The 25498-nt window shown below is 37.9% G+C and overlaps 1 protein-coding gene and 1 pseudogene across 1 annotated transcript; one reads left to right on the forward strand and one right to left on the reverse strand.

Moving 5' to 3' along the window:
• Positions 1 to 9934: 9934 nt before the first annotated feature.
• On the reverse strand, positions 9935 to 15017 carry LOC129024125 (E3 ubiquitin-protein ligase makorin-1-like; annotated as a pseudogene).
• A 5297-nt stretch (positions 15018 to 20314) lies between these two features.
• LOC129025190 (ATP synthase membrane subunit K, mitochondrial-like) lies at positions 20315 to 20552 on the forward strand. The gene has a single exon (XM_054472807.2). It carries the CDS (start codon positions 20315 to 20317, stop codon positions 20489 to 20491), a length of 177 nt encoding a protein of 58 aa, XP_054328782.1. The 3' UTR covers positions 20492 to 20552.
• Positions 20553 to 25498: the final 4946 nt, after the last annotated feature.

The raw sequence follows: 25498 nt of genomic DNA on the forward strand, positions 1-25498 counted from the left end.
AAAATGACCACACTACCCAAAGCAATTTGCATATTCCATGCCATTTCTATAAATCTACCATTGACATTCTTCACAAAACTAGAGAAAACTATTTTAAAGTTCATATGGAACCAAAAAAGAGCACGAATAACCAAGGCAATCCTAAGCAAAAAGAACGAAAGTGGAGGTAACACATTAGCTGACTTCAAACTATACAACAGGGCTACAGTAACCAAAACAGCATGGTACTGGTACAAAAACAGACACATAGACACATAGACCAATGAAACAGGGTAGACAGTCCAGAAATAAGGCTGCACACCCACAATCATCTGATCTTTGACAAAGATGACAAAAACAATCAATGGAGAAAGGACTCCTCATTCAATAAACGGTGCTGGGATTACTGGCTAGCCAGATGCAGAAGACTCAAGCTGGTTCCCTTCCTTACATCATATACAAAAATCAACTCAAGATGGATTAATAAATGTAAAACCCAAAACTATAAAAACACTCAAAAACAACCTATGCAATACCAATCTGAACATAGTAACTGGTAAAGATTTCATGATAAAGACACCAAAAGCAATTGCAACAAAAGCAAAAATTGGCAAATGGAATCTAATTAAACTAAAGAGCTTCTTCACAGCAAAAGAAACTATCAACAGAGTAAGCAGACAGACTACACAATGGGAGAAAATATTTGCAAACTATGCATCTGACAAATGCCTAATATCTAGCATCTATAAATAACTTAAACATATTTATAAGAAAAAAAAGGCAACCCCATTAAAAAGTGCACAAAGGGGCTGACTCCTTTTTCCGAATCAGCCCGCCTGCACCCAGGTGAAATAAACAGCCTTGTTGCTCACACGCACACACACAAAGTACACAAAGGATATGAATAGACCCTTTTCAAAAGACATACATGCAGCCAACAAGCATAAGAAAAAGCTCAGTATCACTGATTATAAGCAAAATGAAAATCAAAATCACAATGATATACTATCTCACACCAGTCAGAATGGCTATTACTAAAAAGTCAAAAAATAACAGATGCTGGTGAGGTTGTAGAAAAAAGTAAACACTTATACAATGTTGGCAGGAGTGTAAGTTTGTTCGATTGTGGAAAGCAGTGTGGAAATTCCTTAAAGAACTAAAAACAGGACTACCATTCAACCCAGCAATCTCATTTCTGGGTATATACCACCCAAAATATAAATCATTGTATCATAAAGACACATGTATGTGTATGTTCACTGCAGCAATATTTACAATAGCAAAGATATGGAATCAACCTAAATGCCCATCAATGGTAGACTGGATAAAGAAAATGTGGTACATATACACCATGGAATAGTATGCTGCCATAAAAAAGAATGAGATCATGTCCTTTGCAATTAATGATAATTGGGGCTGAATGCCATCATCCTTAGTAAATTAATGCAGGAACAGAAAACTGAATACCACATGTTCTCATGTATGAGTGGGAGCTAAATGATGAACATACATGGACACAAAGGGAAAAAAAGCAGACACAGGTGTCTCCTTGAGGGTGGAGGTTGGAAGGAGGGAGAGGATCAGAAAAATATAACTATTGGGTACTAGGCTTAGTACCTGGGTGACAAAATAATCTGTACAACAAACTCCCATTTGTTCTTATACAGGCAAACATGAGTTTGCCTATATAAGAAACCTGCACATGTACCTCTGAACCTAAAATAAAAGTTTAAGAAAAAAAATACAAATTAATGAGATATCATCTCACATCCATTGCAATGGCTATTATTAAAAAGTCAAAAAATAATAGATGGTGGTGAGGCTGTGGAGCAAAAGTAACTCTTATACACTGTTGGTGAGAATATAATTTAGTTCAGCCACTGTGGAAAGCAATTTGGAGATTTCTCAAAGGACTTAAAACAGAATTACCAATTCAACATAGCAATCCCATTGGTGGGTATACACCCAAAGGAAAATAAATCATTCCACCAAAAGACATATGCACTTGTATGTTTATAGCAACAGTATTCACAATAGCAAAAACACAGAATTAGCTTAAATGCCCATTAATGGTGGATTAGGTAAAGAAAATGTGGTACATATATACCATGGAAAATATGTACCATAAAAAATAATGAAATCATGTCCTCTGCAGCAACATGGATGCAGCTGGAGGTCATTATCCAAAGTGAACTAACACAAGAACAGAAAACCAAATACTCCATCTTCACATTTATCAGTGGGAGCTAAAGATTTGGGACACATGGACACAGATGGAACAATAAACACTGGGGACTCCATAAGGGGGGAGCAGGGAGGAGTGGAAGAATTGAAAAACTACCTACTGGGTACTATGCTTACTACATGGGTGATAAGATCAATCATAACCCCAAACCTCAGTATCATGCAATATACCAGTGTAACAAACCTACATATGTACCCCTGAATCTAAAATAGAAGTTGAAATTTACAAAATAATTTAAATAAGTAAATAAAAATATTGGTGTTTCAAAAATCAAAAGTAAAGTAAAATGCAAGTTTAAATGGATCTCAACATAAAGTGTAAACACATGTTTACAATAAATTTGATCTTATGAAAATATTTTCTAACACCACGTTAAAATTTTTGTTGTTGAAACTTTCTGACATAAAATTAAAATAAACTGTTATTGATTGAAAAAATACAGTAGAGAATATCTCATGTAAAATAATTTTAAATAAGATTACCTATAAGTATATTTAATGAGAAATATGCAAAAAGTATGAGGAAAAATTTAAAACACAACTGGAATCCTAATAAAAATGCCAAGAATTTGCAGTATCATTAAAATTGATATTTAAGTTCATATATGAAAACAAGCAAGAAAGAACACAAAAAACTGAGACGAAAAAATAATTTTTTTTCCCAGTGCTAAAGTTGCTTTTATTAACCCATTAAGCAGATAGAACAAAACTTTCATTAATTGAAACCCAACCAAATTGAACCCATTTTTTTTTGTGCTGCATTCTACTTTCAAGGAAAAAAAAAGACTCAAAGGCAAGAAAACAAGATGCTGTCAGGAACTTATCCTAAAATCAACTTTTAATGCGATATTTAGGGTCCATTAGATATGTAAACATAAAATAATTTATACCTAGGTGAGTTGAAGAAAAAATAAAATAATAAAATAAACTGAGACAATATGACTACGGAATATCATCATCAACAATAAAACATACATGGAAGCCTCTATAATTAAAAGAGTGACATACTGGTAGATGGAAGCACAAATAGATAAGTATAACAGAATAGAAAGTCCAAAAACAGGTCTAAGTAGATGTGAATATTTAGTAGATAATAACAGTCACATATCAAATCACTAAAGAAAATCAAATCACTAGAAAAAAATGGATTTTTATTGTTTCACTGGGACAACTGCATAGAAACTTGGAAAAAGAAAAAATAGTTCTGTATCTTATAATATTAACAACACTTTATGCCAAATGATTTAGAGGTCTAACTGAAAAAAAAAATGACAACATACTAAAAGAAAACATAGGTCATATCCTCTTTAAGTTTCATGTACACAAAGACATTCTAAATATGAATGAAAATTTGGAGGTCCTAGCAGAAAATATTGATAAAATTGAGTAAATAAAACAGAAACTGTCTGTATGAAAATGAAGATAAGTCAAAGGAAAACTGATAATGGGGAAAACATATTTGCAACATATCTCAAAGACAAAGGGCTAATATACATTTTATATATATATATATGTATATATATGTGTGACTATACATACATATGTATATATATATGTGTGACTATACGTATATATGCATACACATACACTTACATATGTACATACATACACACACACACACACACACACACAAACACACACAATTGAGGGGCAAAGTACCAAATACTTGAGAGAAAAATAGGGGAAAGTTTATAGATAATTCACATAAATATGTAAAAATTGACCTACAACATACAAAAAATATTCAAACTTTCTTCATTCCTCACCTATCAAGCTGGAAAAATTTTAAAATACAAAAAGACATTCTGTTGGTGAGGCCAGGGGGAAAAAGCCACTCTTACCCTTTGCTAGCAGGAATGCAAATTGTCAACATTTTTCTAGAGATAAATTTAACAATAATACTTAATGAAGCTACATATATACCCTTATATTTTAAACTAAAAATTTCATTTTAGAAATCTATCCAGAAATTAAATGTCTAACAATGTAAAAATGCAAATGATCAAGGTTATTCATTGTGGAATAGTTTCAATTGCAAAGCATTAGAAACAACCTAAATGCACACACATAGGAAAGTGATTAGACATAGATTATACATATATACAGTGGAGTACTACGTGGTCATAAAAGAGAATGGGTAATTTCCAGTTTCTGTTTGGCATGTAAGGAGCTTGGAGGTTGTCACTTCACCTTAACAACAAGTTATAGGCTGATCAAACTGAAAAGGAAGCAACTCTTTTTAACTGTCAGAAAAGTGAAATCAAAGGGAAAATTACTGTCCCCCAAATCAGAGAGGCAGACAGATGAATACAGAGAATCATAATTTACTGGAGCAAAAACCTCAAAGCAGAACCTCAACATGAACCAGTACCAGGGTAGAAAAACCTGAACTGTAATTGACAAATTACTGGAGGCTTCGAGTGGACAAGTTTGGGAGTAAAAAACTCTGGGGATATGTCTAATAATGGGGAAACACAGTTACGAGTTTTACCTGACAGATTCTCACAGTGAATATTGGGAAAAAATCATCCCATGCTTCTGAAAAGGAGAGGAAAAAAGAAACCATTTTTTAATATGCCAGAGCATTTTGTTTTTCTTAATAAGGCCTGCCCTAAAGAGAAACTATCTTACCAGAGCCTAAACTGTTAGCATTTTATCAGAGTCTAACTGACCTGGGAGAAGAAAATACCCAAATCTAGCTCCTTGGAGGCTTCCACATAAGGAAAGGAAAAAAATCGAACTCAATATTACTCTAGTCATCCTATCCCAGGGGAGAAGGGATTGAGAAGCATTGGTGAGGTTCACATTTTAGAAGCACAGGCTAAGACCTAATTTATAGACCCATGGACCACTTCCCTTCCCCCCATACTTTACCATCAAACCACTGAAAAAACACTTACCAGGGTTCTTTTTATCCAGTACCTTCTGTCTAGCTGTTAAAAAAAGTTACAAGGTATAATAAAGGTCAAAATACATAATTTAAAGAGACAGAGCAAGCATCAAAACCACACTCAGATATGGAAGTGATGTTGGAATTGTACGATCAGAAATTTAAAACAATTATTATTAATAAACTATACACCAACAATCTCCAAGCTGAGAGCCAAATCAAGAAAACAATCCCATTCACAGCAGCTATAAAAGAATAAAATGGCTAGGAATACGGCTAACCAGAGAGGTTAAAGATCTCTACAAGGAGAACTATAAAATACTGCTGAAGCAAATCAGAGACGACACGAAGAAATGGTAAAACATTCCATGCTTGGGACATGAAATGGTAAAACATTCCATGTTTGACACCCATCAGAAGGGCTATTAAAAAAAAAACACAGATGCTTGTGAGGTTGCAGAGAAATGGGGATGCTTATACACTGCCGGTGGGAATGTAAATTAGTTCAGTTATTGTAGAAAGCAGTCTAGAGATTTATCAAATACCTTAAAATGGAACTATCATTTGGCCCAGCAATCCCACTATTGGGCATATACACAAAGGAATATAAACTGTTCTACCATAAACACACATGAATGTGTATGTTCCTCATAGTACTATTCACAACCACAAAGACATGAATTCAACCTAGATGCCTAACAATGTTGACAGGATAAAAAAAATGTGGTACATATACACCATGGCATACCACACAGCCATAAAAAAGAACAAGAGCATGCCCTTTGCAGCAACATGAATGGAACTGGAGCTCATTATCCTAAGCAAACTAATGCAGGAGCAAAAAATCAAATAGCACATGTTCTCAATTATAAGTGGGAGCTAAACATTGAGTACATACGAATACAAAGAAGAGAACAACAGATACCAGCACCTACTTCAGAGTGGAGGGTGGGAGAAGGCTGTGGATCAAAAACTGCCTATCAGGTACTATGCTTATTACTTGGGTAATGAAACAATGTGTACTCTCAACCTCCATGATGTGCAATTTACCTATATAACAATCCTGCACATGTATCCCTGTACCTAAAATACAATTTTTTTGGAAAAGCCTTTGAGAAATATGGGATTATGCAGGGTGATCTAACCTTCAATTCATTAGCATTCCTGAGAGAGAAGAGGAGAAAGTAAACAACTTGGAAAACATATTTGAGAATATAACCCAGGAAAATTTCCCCAATCTTACTAGAGAGGTCCACATGCAGATAAAAGAAACACAGAGAACTCCTGTAAGATACTATACAAGATGACTATCCCCAAGGCACATAGTTATCAGTTTCCAAAGTCAGCACAAAATAAAAAATCTTAAAGGCAGCTAAAGAGTCATATTACCTGTAAAGGGAATCCCATCAGACTAACAGTGGGCTTCTCAGCAGAAACCATATAAGCCAGAAGAGATTAGGGGCCTATTTTCAACATTCTTGAAGAAAAGAAATTCCAGCCAAGAATTTCATACCCTGCTAAACCAAGCTTCATAAACAAAGGAGAAATAAAATCTTTGCCAGACGAGCAATCACTAAGAGAACTCATCACCACCAGACTGGCCCTACAAGAGATGCTTAAGGGAATTCTAAACATGGTAATGAAAGAATAATACTTGTTACCACAAAAGCACACATAAGTACATAGCCCACAGACCCCATAAAGCAACTACACAATCAAGACCACAAAGCAACTAGCTAAGAATACCACAACAGGAAAAGAACCTTACATATCAATATGAAGCTTGAGTGTAAATGACCTAAATCCTCCACTTAAAAGTCATAAAGTGGCAAATTAGATAAGAAAACAAGACTCAAACTTCTGCTGTGTTCAAGAGACATATGTCACATGTAATGACACCTAGAGGTACAGTTTAAAGGGATAGAGAAAGATCTATCATGCAAATAGAAATTAAAAAAACAGCAGGGGTTATTATTTTTGTATCACATAAAACAGACTTCAAATCAACAACAGTAAAAAAGGACAAAGAACAGCATTACATAATGATAAAGTGTGTGTTTCAAGATTTAACTTCCTGAGACCAGCTCAGTTGGGGAGACCCTAACGCAGCAGCGCTAGAGGAATTAAAGACACACACATAGAAATATAGAGGTGTGGAGTGGGAAATCAGGGGTCTCACAGCCTTCAGAGCTGAGAGCCTCGAACAGAGATTTACCCATCTATTCATTAACAGTAAGCCAGTGATAAGCACTGTTTCTATAGATTATAGATTAACTAAAAGTATTTCTTATGGGAAACAAAGGGATGAGCCGAAATAATGGGATGGGTCTGGCTAGTTACCTGCAGCAGGAGCATGTCCTTAAAGCACAGATCGCTCATGCTATTGTTTGTGGTTTAAGAACACCTTTAAGTGGTTTTCTGCCCTGGGTGGGCCAGGTGTTCCTCACCCTCATTCTGGTAAACCCACAACCTTCCAGCGTGGGCATCATGGCCATCATGAACATGTCACAGTGCTGCAGAGATTTTGTTTATGGCCAGTTTTGGGGCCAGTTTATGGCCAGATTTTGGGGGGCCTGTTCCCAACATAACTATCCTAAATATATATGCACCCAACATTGGAGCACCCAGATTTATAAAACAATCACTACTAATCTTAGGAAAAGACTTAGACAGCCACACAGTAACAATGGGGACTTCCATACCCCACTGAAAGCATTACAGAGATCATCAAGACAGAAAACTAACAAATTCTGGACTTAAATTTGACACTTGACCAGTTGGGCCTAATATACATTTACAGAATATTCCACCCAACAACCAGAGAATATACATTCTTCTTGTTTCCACATGTAACATACTCTAAGATTGACCACATATGCAGTCAAAAGGCAAGTCTCAGCAAATTTAAAAATATCAAAATCATAGCAAGCATCTTCTCAGATCACAGTGGAATAAAAATAGAAATCATTACTGACAGGAACTGTCAAAACCATACAGATACATGAAAACTAAATAACTTGCTCCTGAATGACTACAGGAGAAATAACAAAATTAAGGCAGAAATCAAAAAATATCTTTGAAACAAATGAAAATAGAGATACAACACACCAAAACCCCAAGGATGTGGCAAAAGTATAGTGCTTACTGTCTACATCAAGAAGATAGATCTCAAATTAACAACCTAATGTAACACCTAAAGGGACGAGAAACTCAGAAAAGCACTAAACTCAAAGCTAGCAGGAGAAAAGAAATAACTAAAATCAGAGCAGAACTAAATAAAATGGATAGCAAAATAAATAAATAAAATCAACAAAATAAAAATTTTGTTCTTTGAAAGGATAGAAAAGATTAATAGGCTGCTAGCTAGATTTCTTTTTAATTGTTTCATTTGGGAAAAGCACTTCTTACAAAAGGGCAGCTCCAAAATACAGAGACCTCTGCAACAATTGTTTTTCATAAAGTGAAAGAATGGGTGGGATCCAAGGAATCAAAGCAGTAGATGGACAAACCAGGAGCATCCCTGAATCATTTTCAGGAAACAGAGTAACAAAACACAGAAGTAAAATTTCCAATCAACGAATTATTCCAACAACTTAACTTTAGCTGGTCTTACGGATTCCCAAGCCCTCCCCTTCAATGGAAAAGTATGACTTATTACTGCAAACCCATTACTCCACTACAATAAACACCTTAGAACAGAGTTTAGAATCACATCTGTCTACCTGAAAGTTCAGGGGTGGAATAAGGCAAATACCCACAAAAGCAAACACAAAAATCCAACAACAAAATGCCCCAAATGAGGACAAAGGTTTTTCAGAAAGTGCCTGTACTGGAAAGGCTAGATCGTAAAACATTAAATACAACTGTGTATCCAAGACCCAGTTTTTGTTAATATATAGGATAAATAGGTAGTTTTAACCTTTATGGCTAACCCCATTTATCTATATGTACACAGAGCTAGCACTGCTATATTGACAACTACCAATATACTGCTTTGTCCTTTAAGATCTATCTGCCACACAAGGCTTAAACCACTAAACCAAGTTTTTCTACTAAGGCTAAGAATACTGCATCTATGCAGGGATGAGAAGCTTATCACAAATCCACACTCACACACACCATGTCAGCCCTTGGGAGTCAACTTCTAACTTTCCATTGATATTATGCCTCTATATCTTTTATATGTATTCTTTCTCAATTTTCCTATCACGCAAAACAGTAGAAATCTCAACACATTCGCACCTGGTTCTGGTTACCCAGTAGTATTACTTGTGTGCAATTAAACAACAGACCAAAACCACAGAACAAGTGCATGTGGTAGGGATTACAGGGTAGGGAACAGATATAAAAACACACATGTGCAGATTTCACCAGAAACCTCAAGGATCTATGTCCCATGTCTGGAGCAAAAGGCTATTGGCCGCTTAGGTCCCTTCACCCATCCCTCCTATTCTTGGATCCCAAAGTAGGGCCACTGCTTTTATTTTTGAACCTGGGGTCCTCAAAATGAGTGTGTGAAAAGTCCGTAAACACAATCTGGTTGAAAACATATGATGCAACACATCTACACTGTCTGACAGTTAAATTTGTGTTACAAAAAACTAAGACTTATTTTTGTAACTTTTTTCAACAGGGAAAACAACACACTCCTCAGGGAAAGGTGAGGGGTTGAGAAGACAGACAGGCCCTGGATAGAAATTCTCACGACAGCACCTGCAGTTGACAGGCTTGCCTCAGAGAGAAGACAGGCGCTGCCACACCACCACAGGGGACAGCTGCTGTCTGGGGTTAGCAGACCAGTTCACATGCCACACAAGGTTGCTATAGATCCAAGTCATAAAAAATCTTCCAGCGCATCATGAAACAATTCCCACTGATCTTCAGTCTGTCAATTTGTCGTCCCCACCTGAAACCAAAAGCATAAGCAACATCTTACCCAGCTCAAAGATGACAACCTCTTCTTTGTTGTCAAAGGGGTTACTGTTCTCTCTTTCTTCAATTAGTTCCCAGAAGTGGTTCCTTTGTTGGGCCCCACATCTGCTTAATGTTCCCACTTTCTGTCTCTGTGGCTCCTCTCTCCTCCTCTTTACACATGCTTGTAAAAACAGTTCCCTCCAAATGGGCAGCTCCCATGTCCTTCATCAAAATACGTGCACACCTTGTTCCTCATTGTCTCTCTGTATTTCTGAACGAGTTTCTGCTTCTCTTCTTTCTCCTCCACCCAGTACTCACTTGGAATGACTAAGTTAGATGTGATCTGGCATTCTGGGCAGGACTTTATGATCTTGCTCTCAAATTGCTTAGCTCTCCTCCACGTGCAAATGCACTTGAGACAGTAGGTGTGGTTGCAGATGGAGAGGACCACAAAGCAGCGCTCGCTGGGGTTGGCTTTCTCATAGACCACCTCCATGCAGATCCCACACACCATGTCCTTGCTGCGCTGCACAGCAAATGAGAGCTCTATGTCCTTCTCATGGGCCTCAATGCACGATTTTATACGCTGTGATCTCTGGGCAGCATCCATCGGATGCAGGACCTGTGGCCCACACATGTCACATGAATCTCCGTGGAGATACACACAGTTCTCCTCATATCAGCACTCTCCCACTGCAGCAAAGGGGCACAGCTGCTTCTTTGTTTCCATGGCAATTTGCTTTTTCTCTGATTCTTCCATGGTCACTGGGCCCTGCAAGGGTGCTTCAGTGAAGGAAGGTACCGTAGGACCACAGTAGGGTTGCCCAGGAACAAACTCAATAGCATTCACCCAGTCCTCTGAACCTGCTCCTACACTTGCAAAGTTTGAATTTCTTGACTCAGCTTCGCTTGTATTCATTTCAACTATGGATGAGAGACTTGAGGAAGCAGCAAGGGATGACTTTGTAGTTAGCTCTGCAGCAGTTGCTTCTTCCTGGTTCAATGGCTTGCTGTGTTCGTATTTGCAGCGGTCACCATAAACATAGTACTCTTGCTGAAAATACTTGCACACTACACCATAGGGACTGTCAGAGAGGTCATGCGAGTATCCAGTTACCTCTGTCCTCAGAAACCCCATGCATAAAATACCTGCAGGTGACCTGTTTAGTCCAGCTGCGCCGCCGCTGCTGTGGCTGCCCAGCCGTCGCTGCCGTGGCTGCCGACGCTGCCGTCGCTGCCGTGGCTGCCGACGCTGCCGTCGCTGCCACCGCCCCCTCCGTCTGCCCCAGGGGATGGGGCAGTGACTGTGGGGACCGGGGTGGGGGAGGCCGCTGCTGCTGCCGCCGCAACTGCCGCTCCTACTCCTAATGTTGTGGCTGTTGTTCCGGGAGCTGCAGCCTCGCCATTGCTGGTTATCCCACACAGCAAAGCCCCGGAACTTCCGGGATTATATAGTTCCTGTCTGGCTGCTGGGAGAAGACCACGAGGCCAGGCGAGGGGCGGGGAAGGAGACTGAGGCACCCGCTGGGTCCCTGCCACCTCCGCCCTAGCTAGAATTTTTTGTTGTTGATGTTGTTTTTTTGGGGGGTTTTTTGTTTTTTGTGTGTTTGTTTTTGGTGCAGAGTCTCGCACTGTCGCCCAGTGTGGAGTACAGTGGCGTGATCTCGGCTCATTGCAACCTCCGCCTACAGAGTTCAAGCAATTCTCCCTGCCTCAGCCTCCCGAGTAGCTGGGATTACAGGTGCCTGCCACCACACCCAGCTAATTTTTGTATTTTTTAGTAGAGACGAGTTTCGCCATGTTGGCCAGGCTGGTCTCGAACTCCTGACCTCGGGTGATCCGCCCGCCTCCGCCTCCCAAAGTGCTGGGATTAAGGCGTGAGCCACTGTGACTGGCCCGCCCTAGTTAGATTTTCAAAAAAGAGAGAGAAGTTCTGGCACGGTGGCTCACGCCTGTAATCCCAACACTTTGGGAGTTCGAGGCTGGCGGATTACTTGAGGTCAGGAGTTCGAGACCAGCCTGGCCAACATGGTAAAACCCTGTCTCTACTAAAAATACAAAAATTAGCTGGGCATGGTAGCATGGGCCTGTAATCCTAGCTACTCCGGAGTCTGAGGCAGGAGAATCACTTGAACCCAGGAGGTGGAGGTTGCAGTGAGCCAAGATCGCGCCACTGCACTCCAGGCTGGGCAACAGAGTGAGACTTCGTCTCAAAAATAAAATTAAATAAAATAAGAGAAAAGATGCAAGTAAGTATAATCAGAAATGACAAAGGTAACATTACAACTAATCCTGCAGAAATACAGAAAAGGCTCAGAGACTACTGTGAATATTTCTATGCACGCAAACTAGAAAATCTAAGGGAAATGCCAAAATTCCTAGAAAGACAAAACCTCCCAAGATTGAAGCAGGAGGAAATAGAATTCCTGAACAGACTAACAGTTACTTACAAAATTGAATCAGTCATAAAAAACCTACCATCCAAAAAAAAAAAAAAAAAAAAATCTCTGGACCAGATGCTTTCACAGCTGAATTCTACCACATACAAAGAAGAGCTGGTACTAATCCTACTGAAACTGTTTTAAAAATTTGAGGAGGGATTCCTTCCTAACTCATTCTGTGAAACCAATATCATTCTGATACCAAAATCTGACAAAGACATACACGAAAAGAAAATGATAGAACAATATCCCTGATGAAAAATCAAGAAGAAAGGGAAGCAGAAAGAAAGAAAAGGCCTCCAAATAGGAAGAGATGAAGACAAATAATCTCTCTTCTCTGATGATATGTATCTATACCTAGAAAACCTTAAAGATTCCTCCAAGCCTCCTAGACTTGACAAACAACTTATTTAAGTTTCAGGATACAAAATAAATGTACAAATGTTAATAGCATTTCTATACAACAATAACATTCAAGCTGAAAACCAAATCAAAAATGCAAAAAGCCTCAGAAAATACTTAAAAACTGAATTGAGCAGCACATCAAAGAGATAACCTGCCATAATCAAGTAGGATTTATTCCTGAGATGAAAAGATGGTTCAACATATGCAGATCAGTAAATATGATTCACCACAAAGAGAATTCAAAACAAAAACTAAATTATCATCTCAATAGATACAGAAAAAGCATTCAATGAAATTCAATATTCTTTCATTTAAAAAAACAAGAAACAAAAAACTCTCAACAAGCTAGGCATCAAAGGAACATACCTCAAAACAATAAGAGCCATATATGAAAAAGCCAAAGCCTACATCATACTGGATGGACAAAAGCTGGAATCATTCCCCTCAAGAGGTGAAACAATACAAGAATGTCTCACCACTGCTTTTCAACATAGTGCTGGAAGTCCTAGCCAGAGAAATCAGACAAGAGAAAGATATAAAAGGCATCCAAAGAGGGAGTCAAATTTTCTCTCTTCACTGATGACATAATTTTATACCTAGAAAATCTTAAAGGTTTCTCCAAAGGACTCATATACCTGACAAACGACTTTAGCCAAGTTTAAGGATATAAAATCAATGTACAAAAATTAGTAGCATTTCTATACACAATGACATTCAAGCTGAAACCAAATAAAAATGCAATCCCATTTAAAATGGCCACAAAAATATCTAAAAATATATCTAACCGATAAGATGAAAAATCTCTAAAAGAGAACTACCAAATACTGCTGAATGAAATCAGAGATGATACAAATGGAAAAATATTCCATGCTCATGAAAGGGAAGAATCAATATCATTAAAATGTCCATACTGACCAAAGCAATCTAGAGAGTCAGTGCAAATCCTATCAAGCTACCAAGTCTTTTTTCACAGAATCAGAAAAAAAGACTATTCTAAAACTCATACGAATTTAAAAAGAACCCAAATAACCAAAGCAGTCCTAAGCAAAAAGAACAAAGCTGGAGGCATCACATTACCTGACTTCAAACTATACTACAAGGCTACAGTAAGCAAAATATCATGGGACTGGTACAAAAATAGATGCATGGACCAATGGAATGAATAGAGAATACAGAAATAAGGCCACACACCTACAACCAAATGATGTTTGACAAAGCTGACAAAAACAAGCAATGGGGAAAGGACATCCTGTTTAATAAATAGTGCTGGGAAACATAACTAATCATATGCAGAAGAATGAAAGTTGATTCCTACTTCTCACCATATACAAAAATTAACTCAACATGGATTAAAGACTTAAATGTAAGACCTCAAACTAAGACAGTCCTAGAATAAAACTTAGGAAATACTCTTCTAGATATTGACCTAGGCAAAGAATTTATTACTAAGTCCTCAAAAGCCAATGTAACACAAACGAAAACTGACAATTGAGACCAAATTAAACTAGAGAGCCTCTGCAAAGCAAAAGAAACTCTCAACAGAGTAAACAAACACCCTACTGAATGAGAAGAAAATGTTTGAAAACTTTGTAACTGACAAAGGACGGAAACTCAGAACCTATAAGAAACAGAAACAAGTCAACAAGCAAAAACAACCCCATTAAAAAGTAGGCAAAAGTCACGAACAGACATTTCTTAAAGGAAAGCATACATGCAGCCAACAAATGTATTTTTAAAAATGCTCAACATCACTAATACCAGAGAAATGTAAATCAAAACCACAATGAGATACTATTTCATACAGGTCAGATTGGCTATTAATAAAAAGTCAAAAAGTAAAAGATGTTGGCAAAGTCGCAGAGAAAAGGGAATGCTTATACACTGTTAGTGGGATGGTAAATTGGTTTAGCTCCTGTGGAAAGCAGTTTTGAGATTTCTCAAAGAAATAAAAATAGAATTACCATTCTACCCAGCAATCTCATTACTAGGTATATACATGATATCATTTGGATATTTGTCCCTTCCAAATTTTGTACTGAAATACGACCACCATCCCCCACCCAATGTTGGAGGTAAGGGCTGGTGGGAGGTGTGTTGGTCATGATGGCAGAGCTCTCATATGAATGTCTACGTGTCCCCCTCATGGTTGTGGGTAAATTCTTGCTCTATTGGTTCATATGAGAGCTGGTGGTTGAAAAGAGCCTAGCATTTCTTTGGCTCTCTCTCTTGCTTCCTCTCTCACCATGTGATGCACCTTTTTCCCCTTCACCTTTTGCCATGATTTTAAGCTTCCTGAGGCCCTCACCAGAGCAGATCATGGCTCCATTCTTCCTGTAGTCTGTAGAAGTATGAGCCAAAATAAACCTATTTTCTTTATAAGTTACCCAGGCTCAGGTATTCCTTTACAGCAATGCAAAATGAAATAATACATATCCAAATGAAATAAATTGTTCTACCAAAAAGACATATGCACTTGTATGTTTATCACAGCACTGTTCACAATAGCAGAGATATGGAATCAACCTAGGTGCCCATCAGTGGTGGAATGGATAAAGAAAGTATGGAATAGCATGGAATCCTATGCAGCCATAAAAAAGAATGAAATTATGTCCTTTGCAGCAACATGGATGCAGTTAGAGGTCATTATCCTAAGTGAATTAATACAAAAATAGGAAACCAAATATTGTATGTTCTTTCTCTCTCTCTTTTTTTTTTTTTTTTTTTTTTTGAGACAGAGTCTCGCTCTGTCACCAGGCTGGAGTGCAGTGGCATGATCTCGGCTCACTGCAACCTCCGCCTCATGGTTTTAAGTGATTCTTCTGCCTCAGCCTCCTGAGTAGCTGGGATTAGAGGCAAGCGCCACAACACCCAGCTAATTTTTGTATTTTTAGTAGAGATGGCTTTTCACCATGTTGGCCAGGATGGCCTCAATCTCTTGACCTTGTGATCTGCCCACCTCGGCCTCCCAAAGTGCTGGGATTACAGGCTTGAGCCACCACGCCCAGCCTTATGTTCTCTCTTATAAGTGGGAATTAACCACTGGGTACACATAGATATAAAGATGGGACCAATAGGCACTGGAGACTCCAAAAGAGAGGAAGGAGGGTTGAAAAACTATTTATTGGGTTCTATATTTACTATTTGGGTGATGGGATCAATTGAAGCCTAAACCTCAGCATCATGCAATATATCCATGTTAACAAACTGCATACATATCCCCTGAATCTAAAATTTTATTTTTAAAATGAAGCTCCTTCCAAGTGTGGTGTCATGTGCCTGTAGTACCAGCTAAGGCTTAAATGAGAAGATCACTTGAGCATAGGAGTTTGAGGCCAGCCTAGGCAACACATCAAGACTCCATGTCAAAAAATAAAATGCAACTCCCTGTTTCTCCCTGGAAGACATTTGTGCCACTCATCAAGTGTCACAACTTTCACAGCGCCCTCCCAAAGAACCCAATCCTAAACTTCTTAGCTCTGGGAGGAGAAAACACTAGGCATACATGAGTCTCCTTAGATGACAGAACAAAGACGTGGTCTTAACAGGCATGCAAACATGTTTACAAATGACGCCCTCTTTGAGCAGTGTGAAAAGGGGGCAGGAATATGCAGCTCCCATTTTCTCTCCAGAAGGGGTGTATGGCACACACTCCCAGTGGCTACTTGACAGCCTGAGTTCTAATCAACTTGCACTAGGGAGCCAATGGGGCAAACAAACAATAGCCCATTGGCAGCTGCAGCCAGAGCTTGGCAGTTCCTGAGCCTTTTCTCTGGCTCACCCAAGGCCTACCATTCTTCATTCTTCCTGGAAGAAGTTTGGCCATGCACTGTGTGCCACAACTTCTATACTCCCACCCAAGAGACTATCTTCTTAACAAACTCTCTCTGAGAGTTAATGAAGCTTTGCATTCCTTAGTGACCCTAGACAACAAAAAACAAACAGGTGGACATACGATGGGTTCACATCCAGCAGCTATCTCCTTAGGATCAGAGGGTGCAGCCTGAACATGAATATGAATTTTGCCACACATCCACTGCCTGGCTTAGTGCAGACAGAGTGGGAGTTTAACATCCATGCTCAGCTTCACCATAAAGATACAAGTAACTGAAACATAGAGCCAATACTCCCACCATTTTATCGACATCTAGAGAGTCTGGCTTCTACCTTTCTGGACTTAAAGTACTGACAGGGTATGGCATATCCTAAGCTCCAGGTGGGCACCAAAAACAAAGACAGCAGCCTGGATAAACACAAAGATTTAAGAAGCACCTTAAAATCTTTGGCTGGATGGATTGGCAATGCCCTTCTCCTATATGGAGCCAGTCTGACAAGACTGGGAGACATAGTGGTATTAGTTAATGCACAGCAACCAACATGGAAAGTCAAGAAATATTTTAAAACAGGGGAATGTGGTCCAAACAAAGGAACTAAATAAATCTCCAGAAACCAACCTGAGTAAAGTAATGTTATTTACTTGACAGAGAACTCAAAATAATGGCCATAAAGATGCTCACCAAAGTCAACAGAGCAATACAAGAACAAATTAAGAACTTCCACAAATAGAAAGTACAGAAGAGTACCAAACAGAAATCATAAATCTGGGGGAATATTATGAATAAATTGAAAACCAAACAGAAATCATAAATCTGGGGGAATATTATGAATAAATTGAAAACTGCAGTAGAAGGGGCTCAACAGCAGACTACATCAATAAGAAGAAAGGATCAGTGAACTCAAAGACAGGTCACTGAAAATCATCCAATCTGAGGGGAAAAAAGGAAAAAGAGTGAAAAACAGTGAAGAAAGCTTAAGGGACTTATGGGAAACCATCAAGCTGAACAACTTATGCATCACTGATATGCCAGAAGGAGAAGCGAGAAAGGGATGGAAAACATATTCAAAGAAGTAATGGCAGAAAACATCACAAGCCTGGAAAAGGAAATAGAAAGCCAGAATCTGAAATCTCAAAGGACACCAAATAAGATGAATCTAAGGACACTCACACCAAAACACAACATAATCAAATTATCAAAAGTTAAAGACAAAGAGAGAGTGCTGAAAACAGCAAAGGAAAAGTGAATCATTACATGTAAGCAAACAACTATAAGACTATCAGTGAATTTCTTAGCAGAAACATTGCAGGCCAGAAAGAAGTGGGATGATATATTTAAAAAGCTTAAGGAAAAAAAAAAACTGTCAATGAAGAATATTATAACCAGCAATCTTGCCTTTTAAAAACCAAGAGGTGATAAAGACTTTCTCAATCAAAATCCGAGAGAGTTTATCACTACTAGACTTGCCTTACAAGAAATGTTAAAGGGGGTTCTTAAGGCTGAAGGAAGAAGACCCTAATTATTAATGTGAAAACATATGAAGGCATAAGACCCACTGGTAAAAGTAAATACATTGTCAAATTCAAAACACTCTAATAGAGTAATTGGAGTGCATAAATCAATGATATCTAGTGTAAATATTGAATGGTGAAGCTATTAAAACAATTAAAGCTACAAGAATTTGTTAAGGGATACAAATTATAAAAAGATGTAAAGTTTGCCATCAGAAACATAAAACATGAGAGGAGGGGGAGTAAAATTATAGAATCTGTGTATGTAATCAAAATTGTTGTTATTATTTTTCACTACTCTCAGCTCATACCTATAACTTTTTTTATCAAATTAAAATAGCCTGTTATAACATGATTTTTTTGTTTGTTTGTTTGTTTGTTTGTTTTTGAGATGGAGTCTTGCTCTGTCACCCAGGCTGGAGTGCAGTGGTGCAATCTTGGCTCACTGCAACCTCAGTCTCACGTGTTCAAGTGATTATTCTGCCTCAGCCTCCCAAGTAGCTGGGACTACAGGTGTGCACCACCACACCTGGTTAATTTTTGTATTTTTGGTAGAGATAAAGTTTTGGTAGAGATGGGGCCAACCTGTTGGCCTGGTTGGTCTCAAACTTCTGACCTCAGGTGATCCACCCACCTCAGCCTCCCAAAGTTCTGGGATTACAAGTGTGAGTCACCATGCCTGGTCAGTATAAGATGTTCTATGTAAGCCTCATGGTAACCACAAAAGTCTATAATAGATAAACAAAACATAAAAAGAAAATATCCAAAGCATATTACTACAGACAGCCATCAAATCACAAAAAGAGAGAAAAAAAAGGAACAAAGGATTTACAAAACAATCAAAAATAATTAACAAAATGGCACTAGTGAGTCCTTATTAATAATTACCTTAAATGTAAATTGATTAAATTTCCCAATAAAAAAAGAATAGCAGAATGGATTAAAAACAAGACCCAAGTATATGCTGCCTCCAAGAGACTCACTTCACCTTAAAGGAAACTCAGACTTAATGTGAAGAAATGGAAAATGATAGTCTACCAAAAAGAGAATAGGGGTAGCTACAATTATTTGAGACAAAATAGACTTTAAGGGCCAGGTGCGGTGGCTCATGCCTGTAATCCTAACATATTGGGAGGCTGAGGTGGGTGGATCACCTGAAGTCAGGAGTTAGAGACCAGACTGGCCAACATGGTGAAATCTCATCTCCACTAAACAAAAAAATTATCCAGTTGTGGTGGTGGGCACCTATAATCCCAGCTACTCGGGAGGCTGAAGCAGGAGAAAATCGCTTGAACCCAGGAGGCAGAGGTAGCAGTTAGTTGAGATCATGCCACTGCACTCCAGCCTGGGTGACAGAGTGAGATTCTGCCTTCAAAAAAAAAAGACTTTAGGGAAAAAAAACTATAAAAAGAGATGAAAAATGTCATTATATAGTAATAAAGGAGTAAATACATCAAGAGGATGTAGCAATTGTAAATTTATATGCACCCAACATTATAGCACTTAAAATAAATGTACAGCAATAATTAAGACATTCAAAGGGAGACAAAGACTGCAGTGGAATAATAGGAGGAAACTTCAATATTCCACTTTCAACATTGAACAGATCATCCAGAGCGAAAATCAATAAGGCTACATTGAACTTGACCTACTTTAGACCAAATGAACCTAGCAGACATATGGAACATTTAACCCAACAGCAACAGAATACACATTGTTCTCAATGCACATGACACATTCTTCTGGATAGATTATATAATAGGCCACAGGCCAGGCACAATAGCTCATGCCTGTAATAATAGCACTTTGGAAGGCTGAGGTGGGAGGATCATTTGAGCCCAGCCCAGAAGTTCAAGGCCAGCCTGGGCAACATACTGAGACCCTATCTCTAAAAACATGTATGTGTGTGTGTGTGTGCGTATATATGTGTGTGTGTGTGTGTGTGTGTAATAGGCCACAGAACAAGTCTTAACAAATTTAAGAAGACTGAAATTATATCAAATATGTTTTCCAAACACAATGTTATAAAACTAGAAATCCGTAACATAAAGAACCGTGGAAAATTGGCGGAATTTGTGGCTCTGGCAGATTGAAATAATGGCAGGTCCAGAAAGTGATGCACAATACCAGTTCACTGGTATTAAAAAATATTTCAACTCTTATACTCTCACAGGTAGAATGAATTATGTACTGGTCACATACAGAAGCATTGCTTTGATTGTCTTATATTTCAAGTTAAGGTCCAAAAAAACTCCAGCTATGAAAGCAACATAAATGGATTTTAAACTGTCTACAGTTCTTAATCTCATCTGTTAAGTTCCCATGCCTGGAGAAGCTAATGCCAACTCATCATGTGATAATTCAATTTGTACAATATATTATGAACCTGGAAAAAAAAGAACCATGGAAAATTAACAAATATGTGAAAATTAAACAATATGCTCCTGAGAAAATATTAATATTAGAGCAAAGAAGAAATTAAAGAAGAAATTTTAAAATATCTTGAGACTAACAAAAATGGAGACACAACATACCAAAACTTAAGAGATGCAGCAAAAGCAGTTCTAAGAGGAAATTTTATAGCAATAAATACTAAATTAAAAAAAGGGGGGGATCTCAACTAAATAACCTAATGCTACACCTCAAGGAACTAGAAAAAGAAGAACAAACTAAGCCCAATGTTAGAAGAAATGACAAAACAAAAATCAGAGCAGAAATAAATGGATTAGAGTCTAGAAAAACAATAGAAAAGATCAATGAAACAGTATTTTTGCACGCATTAACCAAACCCTCTTTATCCCCTCCTTCCCCACTCCCATTCTTCCCAGCTTCTGGTAACCATTAATTTACTCACTATCTCCATGAGATCATATTTTTTAGCTCCCACATATGAATGTGATCATGTGATATTTGTCTTTCTGTGCCTGGATTATTTCCCTTAACATAATGTGACTATAGTTTCAAGAATGTATTGTATATTTCAAAACAGCTAGACTAGAAGATTTGGAATGTTTCCAACCCAAAAAATGTTAAATGTTTCAGGCAATAATTATCTGAATTACCCGATTTGATCATTATATATTGTATACATGTATCAAAATATCATATATACACTATACATTTGTACAATATTATGTATCAATTTTTAAAATGTAAGAAAAGATCAATGAAACTAAAAGTTAGTATTTGGTAGAGCTAAATGAAATTGACAAACTTTAGCTAGACTAACAAAAAGAAAGAAGACTCAAATAAATAAACTCATAAATGAAAGAAGGGACATTAAAACTCATAACACAAAAATACGAAGGATAATCAGAAAAAACTATAAATAATTACACATCAACAAAGAGGAAAACCTAGAAAAAATGGATAAATTTCTACAAACATAAAACCTACCAAGACTGAACTAAGAAGAAATTGATTATCTGAACAGACCAATAATGAGTAGGGAGATTGAATCAGTAATAAAGTCTCCTGTCAAGAAAAAGGCCAGGACCAGATGGCTTCATGACTGAATTCCACCAAACATTTAAATAAGAACTAATACTAATCCTTCTCAAACTCTTCCAAAAAGTGGAATAGGAGAAAATACTTCCACACTCATTCTATGAGGCCAGCATCACCTTGACACCAAAGCCAGACGGACACTACAAAAAAGAAAAACTCTACAATGCAATATCACTGATAAACATAAATGCCAAATTCCTCAACAAATACTAGCAAACCATATTCAACAGTACATTAAAAGGATAATTCACAGTGATCAAGTGAGATTTATCTCAGGGATGCAAGATTGGTTCAACATATTCAAATCAGTAAATGTGATTCACCATATTAACAGAATAAAGGACAAAAACCATATGATCATCTCCATAAATGCAGAAAAAGAATTTGACAAAGTTCAACATTCTTTCATGATAAAAGCTCTCAACAAATTAGGTATAGAAAGACTGTTCCTCAACACATAAAGGAAAGCCATATATGACCAGCCCACACCTAACATCATACTCAATGGTGAAAAGTTAAAGGCTTTTCCTCTAAGAGAAGGAAAAGACACAGATGCCCACTCTCACCGCTTCTTTTCAACATAGTAATAGAAGCCCTAGCCAGAGCAATTGGACAGAATAAATAAAAGGCACCCAAATAGAAAACGATAACGTGAAATTGTCTCTGTTTGCTGATGACATGAATTTATATATAGAAAATCCTGAAGATTTTGCCAAAACTGCTAGAATTGATAAATGAATTCAGTATAATTGCAGGATACAAAACCAAGTTACAAAAATTAGTAGCATTTCTATACACTAACAATGAACTTAAAAAGAAATTAAGAAAACAATCCCATTTATAATAGTATCAAAAAATACTTAGGAGTAAATTTAACCAAGGAAGTGAAATATCTATATACTGAAAACTATAAAATTTTGATAGGAAAAAATTAAAGAGGATGCAAACAAATGGAAAGATATCTTGTGTTCATGAATTATAAAAATTAATATTGTTAAAACATCCATACTACTCAAGGTGATGTACAGATTCAATGAAATCTCTATTAAAATTCTAATATCTTAACCGGGTATGGTGGCTCACATCTGTAATCCCAGCACTTTGGGAGGCCAAGGTGGGCGGATTACTTAAGGTCAGGAGTCTGAGAACAGCCTGGCCAACATGGAGAAACCCTGTCTCTAATAAAAATGTAAAAATTAGCCAGGCATGGTGGCAGGAGCCTGTAATCCAAGCTACTTGGGAGGCTGAGGCAGGAGAATTGCTTGAACCCATGAGGTGAAGGTTGCAATGAACTGAGATCATGCCACTGCACTCCAGCCTGGGTGACAGAGTGAGACTCTGCCTCAAAAAATATATAGATATATATAATATCAGTCTTAACATAAATAGAAAAAACAATCCTGTAATTTGTATAGAATCATAAAAAAAACTAAATAGCCAAAGTGCTATTGACCAAAAATAACAAAGCTAGGTAGAGGCATCACACTACCAGATTTCAAAATATATTATAAATCTATAGCAATTAAAGCAACATGCTACTGGCATAAAAACAGACACATCAGGCCGGACACGGTGGCTCATGCCTGCAATCCCAGCACTTTGAGAGGCCGAGGTGGGTGGATCACGAGGTCAGGAGATGGAGACCATCCTGGCTAACATGGTGAAATCCCGTCTTCAGTAAAAATACAAAAAAAAAAAAAAAAAAAAGCCAGACATGGTGGCACATGCCTGTAGTCCCAGCTACTTGGGAGGCTGAGGCAGGAGAATCACTTGAACCCAGGAGGCGGAGGTTGCAGTGAGCCGAGATCGCACCATTGCACTCCAGCCTGGGTGACAGAGCGAGACTCTGTCAAAAAAAAAAAAAAAAAAAAAAACTAGACACATCAACCAGTGGAATAAGATAGACATCCCAGAAATAAACCTATGCATCTATGGTCAATTGGTTTTGAACAAAAATACCAAGAACATGCAATGGGTAAAGGACAGTTGCTTCAATAAATGCCACTGAAAAAACTAGATATCCACATAAAAAAGAATGAAAATGAGCCATTATCTCACTCCCACTCCTTATACAAGAATCAACTCAAAATGGATTAAAGACTTAAACATAAAACCTGAAACTATATAACTACTAGAAGAAAACATAGGAGAAAATTTCCATGACATTGACGTGAGCAGAGATTTCTTGGATATGACTCCAAAAGCACAAGTAACAAAAGCAAAATTAGACAAACAAGATTGCATCAAGCTAAAAAGCTTCTGTACTGCAAAGGAAACAATTGAGTGAGGGAAAAATCCAGGGACTGGGAGAAAATATCTGCAAATTATACATTCAATAAGAAAGTAATATCCAAAACCTACAAGGAACTCAAACTACTCAATAACAAGAAAACAAATAACCCTTTTAGAAAATGGGTAAAGGACTCAAATAAACATTTCTCAAAAGGAGACATAAAAATGGACATCAGATATATTTTAAAATGCTCAACATTTCTAATCATCAGAAAAGTACAAATCAAAACCACAAGATATCACCTCACACCTGTTAGACTATTATCAAAAAGATGAAAGATAAATGTCAGTGAGGATGTGGAGAAAAGGGAACACTAGCACACCAATGGTGATACTGTAAATTAGTACAGTCATTTTAGGAAACAGTATGAAGGTACATCAAAAAACTAAAAATAGTATTACCCACCCACAGCTCCAATAGAAAATAAAAAACAGAAAAGGAAGGATAAAATTGGCCTATACCACCTCCTCTAATTGCAGAAACATCTGTACCACCTCCTTCAGTGGCAGAAATAGAGACCCTAATACAAAGAATTTTACGCTCTGCTGCTGTAGCTGGAGAGCCCTTAGGACCTTGTGCTTTTCCTATTTCCGTAAGGCCTGATCCAAATAATCCACAGCAGCTTATTCATGAACACACTCCACTAGAGTTTAAAGTTGTTGAAGGAATTAAAAGCAAGTGTGGCAAATAATGGTGTAAAGAGCCCATTCACCTTAGGATTGTTAGAATTTGTGTTTGGTGCTATGCGTCTTTTACCCTTTGATGTGAAACACTTGGCGCAAACTTGCTTGTCCACTAGTGCATATCTGACATGGAATTTAAATTGGCAAGAAATGTGTGCAGACCAGGCTAAACAGAACCGTGTTGCTGGACGCGCAGACATTACAGAGGATACGCTATAGCTATCAGTCCCTGTCTTAAGCAGGCAGCATTAGAAGGAGAGCTCTTAACATGCTCAGTAATGCAAAATCGGCAAGGCAATCAGGTGTATGTTTATAAAAAGATAAGAAAAAGACATTAGAAGTCGAAACCACTTGGCCAAGCAGGCAGTGGGCAGAAAAAAAGGCTCAGCGGCAGAAAAGTTTGCAGCGACCAAGCTGACAAGGTCCACCCAGGCCGGCAGCATCCCCCACCCCACCAGCAAAGGAGGGAGTGAGCGAAGCAGACACAGGCAAAGCCTAAGCAAGTACAACGCGGCCGCCGCCCAAGACCTGCAACCGCTGCCCTCTGACTCTGAGGGCAGCCCATAGCAAAACTTCATGTGTTACATCCCAGGCTATGATTCTCTGTTAAGATTTTAGTAAAATGTAAGAAATTGAAAAACCTCTTTTCTAATAATGGCCACTGTTGTTATCTCTCTCCTACCCCTGACGTAGCTTTCCAAATTCAATTTAATTAAAACAGTAACCTCTGAAGGGAGAGAGATTACAGAGGGCCCATGAATTAGTTAAAGAGTAATTAAAAGCTAGGCATGTAAAACC

This window comes from Pongo pygmaeus, chromosome X (assembly GCF_028885625.2).
Source record: "Pongo pygmaeus isolate AG05252 chromosome X, NHGRI_mPonPyg2-v2.0_pri, whole genome shotgun sequence".
Lineage (NCBI taxonomy): Eukaryota > Metazoa > Chordata > Mammalia > Primates > Hominidae > Pongo > Pongo pygmaeus.

Bases quoted from the DNA above. Each gene is read 5' to 3' on its own strand.
- LOC129025190 (XM_054472807.2), top strand. From the start codon at position 20,315: ATGGCAGGTCCAGAAAGTGATGCACAATACCAGTTCACTGGTATTAAA.